Here is a 14011-nt window from a genome sequence, read left to right on the forward strand (position 1 = left end):
CTCATGGCCATGCCACTGCTGGGACTGATGCACAGCAGCCATGCTTGGCTGGCACTGACACTTTCCTGGAGAAAAGATTTGCTGCTTTCTGGAAAAGAAGGGCAGAGCTCATTTTGAGTCTTTTCCGTGTCCTCTCCCACCTATGAGGGGTGGTTTTGGGAAGAGGTGATGCAGAAGGTGAGATGATGGATACATTAAAATCAGAGTTGATAGTAAAGGCCGAAACAGGCATACAGTCATTGTGGGACTCTTAAATATTTGACATCTTAAATGTTGGACATGAGTATTTCCAGGCCTGTAATTGAATTTTAAGCTAGTTTTTCACCCAATATTGGCTTGAATATCTTCCTCTAATCTGCAGCATCTTGAGTATCAAAGCTATTTTTATACATCCTTGATGGAATATATTTACTTATCGGTGCCTCTTTTTGCTAACACTGAGGAGACATGCTTATTTATCTGCTCTTTTTCCAAGGAAACTTAGAGGAGATAAACACTTAAAAACCCAGCCTCCATTACTGGTTTAAATGGTTTAAAAATTTTATAATCTGTTTATGTTTGTCTTTCATTCTGATGTATATGATATCTATTCTCAGTATTACTCTCAAATAAATTTGTTTGGAGAATCCAGACAAAATCCATGCTTATACATCTGAGAACTGGAAACTCAGTAAGTGAGCAGGCTACTATATTCTTTGTGAAATAATCATCATTCTTTCTACTATTCAAAAGTAACGGCTAACCAAAACAATGAAAAGATGGTGCAAAATACATAAATCAGATTTAAGGCTCCTCCTGCAGCCGTAATACTTCTCATGTGTGTCATAGTACATATGACATATTTAATAATATTCCAACTATTATGTCCTTTAAAATGTACATTTTATCCTTGCTTGCTGAAATTTGCCATGTAGCAAGAACTATAACTTCATTCTCTCGGGTCTTAAATCTTACGCCTTGTGCAAATTTGAGAATTAATGCAAATAAAACAGACGTTGAGAGGAGCAAAATACAGACATTGAAAATATGTTCCAGCAGTGGCATTTACATAATTGCAATCTACCAAAAATCTAAAAATTTGAGCCTTGGACAGTGCTGGGAGAATGAGAGCTTATTGTAGGGAATTCTTGCTGTTTTGGAACAGGCATTAATTTGTTTTTTCCCCTTCATCAGCCACACGGCTCTGCAAGTGGGAGATGCAGTTAGCCAGCAGTGTCCGTCTGCATGAGCACGCTGCATGCGGCGTATGATGTTCCATGTTTTCGGAGGTGTTGCCCAGGATGTCAGCCTGTGGGAACTTCTCAGGGTTGCCTTGATCAAAACGTCTTGCTACCATTTTGTTCTGTTTACGTTTGGCTTAATGGTGTCTTTTCATTTGCACCATATCTTCTAATTAGTTCTGGTTTTCTTCTTCCCTTAATTGTAAACAACAAACCCAGAAGGACTTTTTCTTTCACTGCTTTCCCTTGTTGTTCCATCCTTTGTAAATCTCAGGTTTGAACAAGAGGGAAAAAGTACCTTACGTGTATCCTGCAGAATTCCCCATTAAGTCTGGGTTAATGGGACGCTCTCATTGTCCTAACATCTAGGAGGATCTTGGTGTACTTTATGGAACTGCTTGGATGTAATAAGAAATGTGTAATGAAAATAGTCTACTCAAACTTGCAATTTACGGATAAAAGCCAGCAACCAGTATAACTGCAGACTCTGCAAGAGGAGACACCATCAACATGCTGTTGTTATGCAGATGGAGGGAACCAAGTGTTATTTTTAACACCTCCTCAAAGTGGCTGTTGGATGGTCACCGTCTTTTCAATGAGCCCAGCCTAAAACGTAAGCCAAAACTTAGTATTAAGGCAGTGAGGCAGCATATGCGCATATGGAGAGTCATCAGTCTTGGTTGGTTTTGACAGTGAAGGAAGATCTCAGGAGGCTTCGCTTGCATGTGCCTGACATGGAGGCATCTCTCAGGGAACTGATTTTACAAAGGGTGGGTGTAGAGCATGTTCCAAAAACAGGCTGAAAAAGTTCAGTTTTGCCTTTAGAAAACCAGCTTTAGAAATTGCTACAGCTGCTGAAATTTTAGGCCCAGCTATTTAAAAAGCCACAAAACAGGGCACATCTCATTCTCTAGATATGTTCTCTCATATATGTTTGAAGGGCATAAAGCTCTTCAAAACCATCCCAGTAAAAAGCTTTGCAAAACTTGGGGTAGCAGTAACCTGGTTGCCGTTCCAGCAAAGTGCCTTCTTGAAGCAAAAACTAATGGATACGTGCCCTGCTGCAGACGGGCTGCGTAATGCACCAAATTACTCTTCAGACTGTCTGCACCATTTATTCCTGGCTATAAATGTTTTACAGACTTCACGCAATACTGTTGCTTCCATGTTATTACACTTGGTGGAAAACTGCCTTCAGGAGACGTGCATGAAAAACTTGAGGGCATGACTAATATATACATTTACTATAAATAACTGTATTTCTGTAAAAGCTTGTTGAGCGAGAGAGAGAATAATTGATGACACAGGCTTAATAAGCAGAACGTTAATTTTCAGCCAGGTTTTGTTATCCAGGGTGGCTGTACAATCCAGAAGAGCAACATACCTGCAAAAGAGCAAGGTTAGTTGTGCTTTTTGTTGCCAAGTGCCCTAAAACCTCTGAAGTTTCCTTAAGAGTCAGTCTAGTCTTGTAAGTTATCAGTAATGCGGTTTTTAACTTTTATCCATCTATTGTTTATTTCAACTACTCTGATGTACCAAAGCCATTAAAGATCTGGTATATTAATGAGAGTTGGAGAGCAAGTTTCCTTTCTGCCCATAGCATTTTATTTGCAGTATTTCTGGATATCTTTCAATGTAAGCAAATATTCTGCATGCCCTCAAGCAATTTCATGCATCCCACCTTCATTTCTGGTGTATATAACTGTAAGGGACAGTTTTCAGCCTCTTGCAAAGTTGTTTGTAGAGGGGATGGATGTTTCTCAACTTCATTTTGCAAATTGCTCCGTGCTGGAAATTTTGCAGATGTGTCCCTTCCTCTGCTTGCTGCTCATGTTCCCATTCTCTATGAAATGTAGAGTTTTATTACATGGGTAAGTAAGATGCCTGCTGAAGGAGCAAGATAATTTCCCATTTGAAATGAAACTTCATGCAGCACTATGGATACAGGTGTTTTGGCTTTATTTATGTCTATGATGTTCATTTTCTTATCCTGGCTGACCTTTCAGAGTACTATGGAGGCTGAAGGAGCCAGAAAACCCTGATATTTAGGGCAGTGTAAACGTTGTATTTCAGAATGGAGGCATTTTTCTAGTGATCACACCCCTCAATTTCTGTAGGGGACACCTTGAAGTTTAGCAATCTGTCTGCAGCAAAGAACTTTGAGATGGAAATTAATGTTTTTCTGGACCTTGGTGTCGCAAAGTGTATAGAAAGGAGAGGATTCAAATGTCTAATCTCTGTGGAGGGATGATATAACTATGAAAGGGAACAGAATGGCAAGGTGCAGGTAAGCGTTTCCCTAGAGGATTTCTTGGTCATACTTATTTATCATTTATGTATGTACCTTATTTGTAATTTCATCTGTTTACCTGTCTTCATGCCAGCTGCTCCCATGTCTACATTTCAGTTCATCTTCAGCCTTCCTGGTATTTGGTTACTCAACAGAATTAATTGGAGTTACTGTAACCAATTAGTCCAGACTTTCTAATATTGACTGGGAGGGAGAAAGAGTTGAAAAGCTGATGGGGATGTTTCAAAAATTGTAGCTATTAGATTTAGTAAATATTAGTGCCCTTTGAAAACCCTTTAGTGGTGGGAATTGCCCTTCTTTTTTTTTCCTTGCTCTTTAATGACGTTCTCTGTCAAAACTCAAAGACCAGTAACTTTGGCTGAGGGTGAACTATATTTAGATACTGCAGGAGAAGTCATGCAACTCTCTCCGGAGAGAGCTTTTTCCTTCCTGTTCCTTTTTATCCCCCCCCTTCTGGTTGGATTTTTCAGATTTTTTGAGATCCTGCAGTCTGAGTTGATTTTAATGGGCATGTTAGATGTTCTAATAATCACCCCCCTGATTTTAACTTCTCAAAGGCATTTAAAAAAGCAACTAGAAATTAGTTACTGCACCAGTTCATCTTATTTTCAGCCAAATATACAAACAGCTATTCCAAACAAAAAAGCAGGCCGGGTGGCAACCTAAACAGAAGGAAGCAGGTAACCTCAGATTAGATGTCCTTGGAGAGGGAACTCAATATCAGAGAGCCAGCGGGGCAAGAACTGAAATGGGGCCAAACCTGCAGACAGAGCAAGTTTGTTACCCTGCCTCCAGCCCGTGCCGCCCTCTGTGAAGAGGTGGTTTGCTTCCTCCCTTGGAGGGGCTCTCAGAGTTCGTAGCATGTTCTTAACTAGTCTCTCTTTTCTTTTCTTTTTTTTTTTTTCTTTTTTTTCTTTTCTTTTTTTCTTGGTCTCCGTGATTCACCCAGCTCCTTGTAATCCATACTCCTCTGTAGAATCATTTCGTTCTTACACTTGCCCTGAATTTCTGTGTTGGCTTCTTTAGTGGATTATCAGAGTCTAGTGAAGGATCTCCATGTAGATTGTATTTATTTTGTACAAGCACAACAAGCATTTCTCTTTCGGGTTTCAAAGGCCTGGCTGAAAGCTACCTTGCGCTCAATTGAAAGACTCTTGTTGACTTTAAGCCAGGTCTTACTGAGCAAGATGCATAGGTGTGTGCATGCATGCATGCGTGTATGACTTGTAAATAAACACTAAAAGCAGCATTATCTGATTTCTCAGATTGCAGTGTATGGATACCTCTCTGGTGGGCTGTAGAAAGCTGCTCAGGATTTGTACCTTTCTCTTTTTTTACCTGTTTTTTTCCCATTTTGAGTAAATTTTTTTTTTTTTTTTGTGTGTGTGTGTGCTTTCCAAATCCTGCTCTTCCATATTGCATTGCAGGAGCTGGAGTCACTACAGCAAAATTTCCCAGTAATAGGCTGGAAGGAGGAGCTCCATTAAGTGGCTCATTTCAGGATGAGGCCTGCCCTCTGGAACGAATTTGAGAAAACCATGGAGCTCTGATGAAAGCACAGGATTTTCCTCTGCCAAACCTGGGTTATACTCCCGGCGTCAGTGCAGACTCCCTGCATGATGTTGGCTGGGTTTGCAGAATCTGATTTTTTTTTTTTTTTTTTTCCCCCCCCAAAATAAATGCCAGGCAGTGTGTCTGCTTCTGCCTTCCCTTTGCATGCCTGAATGGCCACAATTTGGGCCTGAAGTCTTCTCTCCCACTGTTACATGGGGATAAAACTCAACAAACCTACTCAATTTTTTTTTTCCAGTATCTGATTTATCAAGAAAGATACCTTATCACAGAATCACAGACTGATTGAGGTTGGAAGGGAATTCTGGAGGTCATCTCGTCCAACTCCGCTGCTCAAGCAGGGCCACCTAGAGCTGGCTGCCCAGGACTGAGTCCAGACAGCTTTTAGACATCTCCAAGGATGGAGATATTTATAGAGTAAGGCATCATGGGCAAATCCTTCATGCTTAGTTGAGGACCAGTTGTTCTTGGGGGTACCCAGCCCCCTGAGCTGGAAGACGGGGACGGGGAGCAGAGTGAAGCCCCCATAATCCAAGGGGAAGTGGTTAGCGACCTGCTACACCACTTAGACATGCACAAGTCTATGGGGCTGGATGGGATCCACCCAAGGGTACTGAGGGAGCTGGCGGAGGTGCTCACTAAGCCACTTTCCATCATCTATCAGCAGTCCTGGCTAACCGAGGAGGTCCCAGTGGGCTGGAGGTTAGCAAATGTGACACCCATCTACAAGAAGGGTCGGAAGCAGGATGTGGGAAACTGCAGACCTGTCAGCCTGACCTTGGTGCCAGGGAAGGTTATGGAGCAGATCATCCTGAGTGCCATCACGCAGCATGTATGGGACACCCGGGGGATCAGGCCCAGTCAGCATGGGTTTATGAAAGGCAGGTCCTGCTTGACTAACCTGATCTCCTTCTATGACAAGGTGACCTGCTCAGTGGATGAGGGAAAGGCTGTGGATGTTGTCTAGCTGGACTTGAGTAAGGCCTTTGACATGGTTTCCCACAGCATTCTCCTGGAGAAACTGGCTGCTCGTGGCTTGGATGAGTATACTCTTTGCTGGGTAAAAAACTGGCTGGATGGCCAGGCCCAAAGAGTGGTGGTGAATGGAGTCCAATCCAGTTGGCAGCCAGTCACAAGTGGTGTTCCCCAGGGCTGAGTGTTGGGGCCAGTTCTGTTTAATATCTCTCTGAATGATCTGGATGAGGGGATCGAGTGCACCCTCATTAAGTTTGCAGACAACAGCAGGTTGGGTGGGAGTGTTGGTCTGCTGGAGGGTAGGAAGGCTCTACAGAGGGACCTGGACAGGCTGGATCGATGGGCTGAAGCCAACTGTATGAGGTTCGACAAGGCTCGGTGCCAGGTCCTGCACTTGGGTCACAACAACCCCATGCAACGCCGCGGGCTTGGGGAAGAGTGGCTGGAAAGCTGCCCGGTGGAAAAGGACCTGGGGGATGTTGCTCGACTGTAAGGAACAAGCCCCAAACGCCTGTACTGTGAGGCCGGATGCCCTGCCAGGAGTCAAGAGAGAGGGTTAAGTCACGAGGGGGTGCCACTTCTCTTGATTGGTCAACTTCTCTTGATTTGATGGGTGTCTCAACCACTCCTGGAACTGGGACGAAAGAAGGTTCCAGAAGTCCAGGAACTGAGGCCAATAAATAGGGGCACGTGCGAGTGTACATGGGCTCTCTACACCGAATACCCCTGTTGGCAGGTCCGACGCTGGATGCAGGATTGGTGATCTCTCTGTTTCTCCCTCTCTCTTTCTTTCTCTCTCTCTCCTCCTAAAATTGTCAAGTAACGCAAGGCTTGGCTTGATTTCCCATAAAGCCGCATAGCTTAGGTCGATATAATTGTTAGAGGGCCAACATTTACGGAATACTTGTTCTATAGAAATCTCCCATTAAAGTTGGTGTTTATGTACAGACCTTGAGTGTTATTTCACCTTAATCCACACTGAGGGGATTTGCGACAACAACCCCATGCAACGCTACAGGCTTGGGGAGGAGTGGCTGGAAAACTGCCCAGTGGAAAAGGACCTGGGGGTGTTGGTTGACAGCCGCCTGAATGAAGGCCAATGGCATCCTGGCTTGTATCAGAAATAGTGTGGCCAGCAGGAGTAAGGAAGTGGTCTTTGCCTTATGCTCGGCACTGGTGAGGCTGCACTTTGAATACTGTGTTCAGTTTTGGGCCCCTCGGTACAAGAAGGACATCGAGGCACTGGAGCGTGTCCAAAGAAGGGCAACAAAGCTGGTGAAGGGTCTAGAGCACAAGTCTTATGAGGAGCGGCTGAGGGAGCTGGGGTTGTTTAGCCTGGAGAAGAGGAGGCTGAGGGGAGACCTTATTGCTCTCTACAGCTACCTGAAAGGAGGCTGTAGCGAGGTGGGTGTCAGTCTCTTCTCCCAAGCAACAAGTGACAGGACGAGAGGAAATGGCCTCAAGTTGTGCCGGGGGGCGGAGGGGGTTGGATTGGAGGTTGGATTGGATATTAGGAAAAACTTCTTCACTGAAAGGGTAGTCAGGCACTGGCACAGGCTGCCCAGGGAAGTGGTTGAGTCTCCATCCCTGGAGGTATTTAAAAACCACGTAGATGTGGTTCTTAGGGACATGGTTTAGTGGTAGACTGGGCAACACTAGGTTAATGGTTGGACCCGATGATCTTAAAGATCTTTTCCAGCCTAAATGATTCTATGTAATTTTGGCCTGATACAGCGAGCAATAAGATTTATTAAAATATTCCATTTATTATGAAAAATTTCTTCACGGAAAGGGTTGTCAAGCATTGGAACACAGACTGCCCAGGGAAGTGGTTGAATGGACGTATTTAAAAGACACGTAGATGTGGTGCTCAGGGACATGGTTTAGTAGTGGACTTGGTAGTGCTCGGTTAATGATTGGACTTGATGATCTTAAAGGTCTTTTCCAACCTAAATGATACTAAAATTTTATTATGAAACATGACCTCAAGCTTCATTCAAATCCACAAATAATGTTTTCAAGTCCTCATTCTGAAGACCAAGGTGTTCCAGGTGGCAGGACGGCAGCACTTGGGCAAATGGACAGGCTGAACATTGTCGTTGCCTCAGGTGCCTCAGTTACAAGGTGGTCCTTAAAACTGAGCTCCCATGGTGGATAGCAAACAATGTTTTCTAGGAGCCTGGGGCAAGAAAGGCATCAATAGTGGAGCGGTGCCAGCACCTGTTGACTTGTGTCACAGTTGTGTGTTCAGGAGTCTACATAACTGCATCCACAGTCGCAGCCATCTGGGAGGTGTATTGGAGAGATCAGGGGAGTTCCAATATTGGCTGTTCTCATGACCGTTGCCAGTAGAAGGTTGCTTTTAAGAAAGACTTATTTTGGAAAGGTAGAAGGTCCTTCTGATGACTGTGAAGATAATGTCATAGGTGTCTTCTCACCATGAGCATCTATTTCTTTGTCTCTCTTTGCGTGTGTGCCATGAAGGTTAAATTCGTTACTAAGCCCTGGTTTTAGGGTCGGGTGTATATTTTGGAGACGGCATGCATCTGGAGTACACTGCCCGGTGCTCGATGTGTGCAAACCGAACCCCTCTCCAGCCTGGTTTCTAAAGCTCAGCCCATGCAGGCACCCACCTCCATTGTCAGATGGGTCCATGATTTTCACCATCCCTCCCGTCATGCATAGGATCCTGAGAGGAGGAGGCGAATGGACTCCCTGTGTTAGCACCGTCCGGCATGCATGATCTGTACTGTGTCCTGCCTCATCACCAAGTGTGCCTTAGACCCCCTTCTGGACAGCACAATGTATATGCATATACAGATTATGACAGGGATAATGTGATTCCTGTGATGAAATTGCATCCAAGAATAATCATCTTTGACCAGCATCTGTGATTTTTCAGTGCTTGATTTGCCCCTTTGTTATAAAGTTACCCTAAATAACATTTTCAGGTGGTTTTGCTTCCAGGTAGCTAGAAAAAGAAGAAAGAGGCTCTCTTCCTGCCAGATGATAGTACAAAAAATAAACACTCATATATGTATAAGGCAAGGAATCTAGAGTAAAATCTCATAGTTCAGTACTTCTCTCTTGTTCACCCTGATGCATCAAGACAGTCCATGTGAAATATTATTACCTGAGACTGATCCTCATTCATAACTGAGGGAGGTAAAAAGTGCTGGGCTGACATACTGAAATTTTACATCTCATCTTTCATGCCATTTCTAACTAATGCATTTGGTTTCCTTCTTTTCAAATACAATTATTTTAAAGAGTAGTTTATGGTATAAAAAGAAAATAAATACTTCATTTTTCCCCTAAATGATTTTAATGATGAATTACATGGCTCCAGAAAGCAGTTTGAAAGGCGCTGTGGGCTCCTTTGAAGAAAAGTGTCATCTCGATATAAATCAGGAATATTATTTTATAAATATTTGAATAGCTGTAAACTACCAATATCGAGTAAAATGTGGTCACTATCTGGAGAGTCCCTTTAAGTTTCTATCAACTTCAATATATTTGACTAGGAAATCTACAGAGACAAATTAATCTTAAAAATGATACTAATTTAGGGGGACATGCCACCTTCAAACATTGATAGCTCCAACATACAGTTGCAAGTTAGATACTTCAGCCTTTTCCAAATTAAACAAAAAACAGCCTTGAAACTAAGAACACCATTTTACTTACACTAAGTTTTACTGTTTTATTGGGGATTTACCCCATTTGGTTGTATATTAGTTTAATTATTGTAACTTTGGAGGAAAAACAACTAAAAACCAAAATGTGACTGTAAGTTAATGAAAATTAGCCATTAGATAGTAGCATTGCTGCTGTCATCTTTAATTGATTTCTTCCTGGCCAATTTAATCGATTAAAAAAATGCATAAAATAATATATAGTCTCTTCATAAAATATGTTAGCACTTAAGGTAAAAATCAGCCCTTCTCTAGTAAGCCGTGAATGTTAAGAGAGTTGAGAAGAAGGACTATTAGCAGCTTACCTGAGTCCATCTGTGTCAGTCTTATGAAGAAAAGCAAAATACTTCAAATGAAGTTCACATGTCTCTAGAAATGGGTTTGTAAGAGGGGAAGCGTCAAGGGAAATGTTGACAGATATTTAATTATAATGGCAGTAGTGGCTGTTGCTGTGTTAATAGCATCTGGCAGCAGAGTAACCGCCATCTGTTAATGCCCTGAAATTCTGATACGGTGCATCCTTTATGGAGGAATTAACAATAATTAACAAATCTATCAAATGAAATCACCTTGATTGGATGACAGCTTTACCTTGATAATGATTAATTGCAAAATAATGGGGAGTAAAATGTCCACTATTCGCCTTTTTACTATAGGCCAGCTAATGCCACTATCCAAGTACAGCATCCTGGAGGGTTTGCTTTTAAGCTTGTGGTGTGAGACATCATTTAGTGCATCTCCTTTGAATAATCCTTATAAGCAGAGCTAGATTAAAAACAAACTTTTTAATCTTAAATTTCTATTTGCAACAGATTTTTTGCATCTTGTTGCGATTGTTGCGATTTGCAACAGATTATTTGCATCTTAATTTCTATTTGCAACAGATTAGGACTCTAAAATGAGTTGCCGTTCTGCTGATGCATGGTAACTTATTTGCTGTTAAATTAAGGGAGAAAATGAGGTTAGACTGACAGAAACGTCCCTTCAACCAAAGTCAAGTCTGCCCGGAAGAGCAATCGTGACTATGTTAAAGCATTTTGGGTTTCTTTGTAATCTTGATATTAAAATACAAACTATTAATTTCTGATGAATCAGTTTGTCCTCAAAGTGATGGGAAAAAATATTCTATTTGTATTTGGAAGAATTATTTTTTAATATCTGTTTTTATCAAAGCCGATATTTTGGTCAGTGTAATGAAATATCAGGGCTGTAAATAATAGCTATAAACAAAGCAACGAGCCAATTCGAGGCCTGGTGGGGTTTTATTTTTCTCTTAACTCCTCTTTTTCCATTCATTCCTGCTGAGGAACAGATGGAGAAGGTGGCATACTCTGATTAAATAGAAGAATTGTAAGTAATAGGTAATTGAGGTGTGTTAATTATCAGAGGCAGTAGGAGGCAAAGAGTAAATATTGGGATCTTGAATTCAGGTACACTGGAATTTTATTTCCATCTTCCTATGTGAGTCACTTAATATGCTGAATATTGCTCTGGGACCCACAAAGAGAAGGCAACATATATTTTCCTTGTGTCTTTCTATTTGTTCGTAAGTGACAGAATTTTCTTTAGGCTGGGATTTGCGCTGATTCCAGTTACTGATAGAGCTGCACTGGCGCCAAACCACAAGCAGAGGTGTGGAAAGCTGGGTTTGCACCACCATGATTTATCACAGGTCCCGAAGCAGGAGCTATAAATCAGAGCTTCCCTTCCCTTTTAATTGAGGCAATGGATTTGCAGCAGATTTTTGGTGGGGAAAGGCCTGTGCCTCCAGGGTGACGATATGCAGAGACAGAAGATAGCCCAAAATTCACCTTATGTTGCAGTTGGTGGGCAGGAGGTGTTAGGACTGCAGAACATGCCTACTGCTGGACCATCCAGATGTGCCATTCCAGATGTGCAGTGTGGACCATTCCTGGTTTCTGCCTCTGCATTGTGGCAAATGAACTGGTGGAGCAGATTTGAGGATAAAGGCTCACCTTGTGCATGAGTTCGGCATTTAGCTGATTTCTGGTTTTGGTGTCTTCTCCATGAGACCTATGCCTCTCTATTTTGCTTGGCAGTTTTATGAGTTTGCTTGACAGTTGTATGAGTTGTACATCAGCTCATATGAGTTGTATGACTATATACATGCATGTTCAACACACACTATAAGCTTGTACATAGTCATCCCCAGTTAACACTGTTAAAATTAGAAGATGCTTTGAAAGCAAGTGGTTTCGTCTTCTGCTACTTTGACTTGACATCATGGGCAGGCAGTGGCTGGCAGGATGTAACAAACGCAGAGATGTTTGTTAAGGCTTGGAAGAAAGGCTTGTTTCTCTCTCACTGTTATTTTCATGCAAGACACCGTTTTCTGTTTAGGAGGATTAGAAGATATGCATTAAACAGTGTTAAATATGCTGAGGCAGTTGATGTTTACAACCCTTGTAGAATTATTCATTAAAATATTAACTGCTAGACAGCCTCTTTTTTTTTTTTTTTTTAAATTCAGTGATTTAGTAGCCCTCTTAAAAATCATGTTGTGTGATTCAGACATTCAAAGACTAAATAAGACAAAACAAAACCACCAAAATTACCCACAAAAGCACTAATTCTTGGGTTTACATTTCTTAAATTGTCATGGACATGACGTGCCTGAGAAATTCAGATGGATTTGTGGAGCGGGTGAGCTGTAAGATTTGACTCAGCTCTCTCCCATCTGCACCAGCAGCTTTCCCTAACACGCGGTGCTGGGAAGATCTGGAAGAGGGGCTGTACCCTTCTCCAGGTTTTTGCAGACAATAGATACATGTGTGCACTAAGCTTTGGTTTACAGAAGCTTTTGGCATGAGGACAAGGTGTTACCTTGAAGTGCTGGCTCTCAGCTAAACTCTTTTCCCTCGCCATGCCTTTTTTAAGATGTTTTTAATGGCTCTAGTCCTCTGCGGAGGACATGGTTGTGTTCTTGTCTATAAACATATTCTGGTTTGCTTCCTTGGGCCCCTTGTGTCCAGTTTTCAGGCTGGGCAGGTCAAGTCTGCCATTGCTGCTCTTCTCACTGGCACGTTTAATGTATGGTTTCTCCCACATATGTTTTTCCACGTGATGCTAATGTTTCTCACCTCTGTTCTGAGCAAACCTACAGGTCTGGGGTGACTCTGGGGCTCTTCCTTTTCAGTGCTTTGCCTTGCTCTGTTAAAGGTGCCACTTGCTGTTATTACCAATACAACTCTATGAGGAGCCAAGCCGCAGCTGCACACCTCGTTTTCCATGGACCGCTGGAGAGTTATTAGCCAGCGTGGTGTTTGATCCTACACGTCACGGATGGATTTCACCCAGAGGCAATCCCCCAGGCCACCGAGCCTGTGATATTTAAAAATTGCCCGCTTGGGGTCATTGCATCAGTTGCGTTGCCTTTAATTTCCTTTTTGATGAGCTTTTCTCATTCTGTTGTACAGGTAGAAGAGCCTGAACCCACCACAGTGTGACACCGTGATGACAAATGCCTGTCGCGCTTTGTGTGCTTGATAGATACTGATGGTATCTCTGTTGTGTGTTTTTTGTGTGTTTCAGGAAAAAAGTGCCAGTTCAAATGCAAGACTTAAATCTAATAAAGAGATCCCAGGATTAGGACATCAACCCAGAGCAAAGTAAGTTAATTTTTTTTTTAAATTGTAATACAAATAAACACAGGATTAAGCAGTATCTGTGACATTCCCAATTATTGCCTAGTGAAAACCAGTTGGTGGTTCCAGCAGCCATGTTCAGTTTAAATAAAATAGGTAAGGTCACCTGTGTCCCAATACCAATGACACAGCCAGGCAGCACTTGTGCTGACATCCCTGCAGCATCCTCTCCTTTGCATGGCTAAGATGGAGGACTTAAAAATGTGTGAGCTGCATCTTGCTGTGCCTTATAGGAGTACCATACTGTGCTATTTCTCAGCTTTCCGTACAACTTACACATAAACAAAATTATATATGCCCTAGTGTTCCTAAATATTATCGGTTATGTTCCCAGGGAAGTATTTGCTAGTTTTTGGTTTAGATTAGCAGCTATATTGCCTGGGATTCGGAATGGTAAACTTTTTCCATTTAAAACGGTGAAGTTTTTTCTTAAACGGAGGGTTATTTTGTAGCTGAGAGTTTCTCCATCCTTCACTTGCAGTTCTGTGCTGTACCCTGGCTGAGATCAGTCAGCGTTACATATACCATGAAATATTTAACTCCTGTGACAGAGCTGGTTATTGATATTAGTGA

The 14011-nt window shown here is 42.2% G+C and overlaps 1 protein-coding gene across 1 annotated transcript in view; it reads left to right on the forward strand.

Moving 5' to 3' along the window:
* Positions 1 to 14011, forward strand: part of LOC309591744 (uncharacterized protein C1orf21) — a 128969-nt gene that overhangs the window by 100890 nt on the left and 14068 nt on the right. The window contains exon 4 of the mRNA XM_082314498.1: positions 13326 to 13402. Coding sequence (XP_082170624.1) covers positions 13326 to 13402 — 77 coding nt within the window. The remainder of the gene's footprint in view (positions 1 to 13325; positions 13403 to 14011) is intronic.

This window comes from Platalea leucorodia, assembly GCF_965183815.1.
Source record: "Platalea leucorodia genome assembly, chromosome: 5".
Classification (NCBI taxonomy): domain Eukaryota; kingdom Metazoa; phylum Chordata; class Aves; order Pelecaniformes; family Threskiornithidae; genus Platalea; species Platalea leucorodia.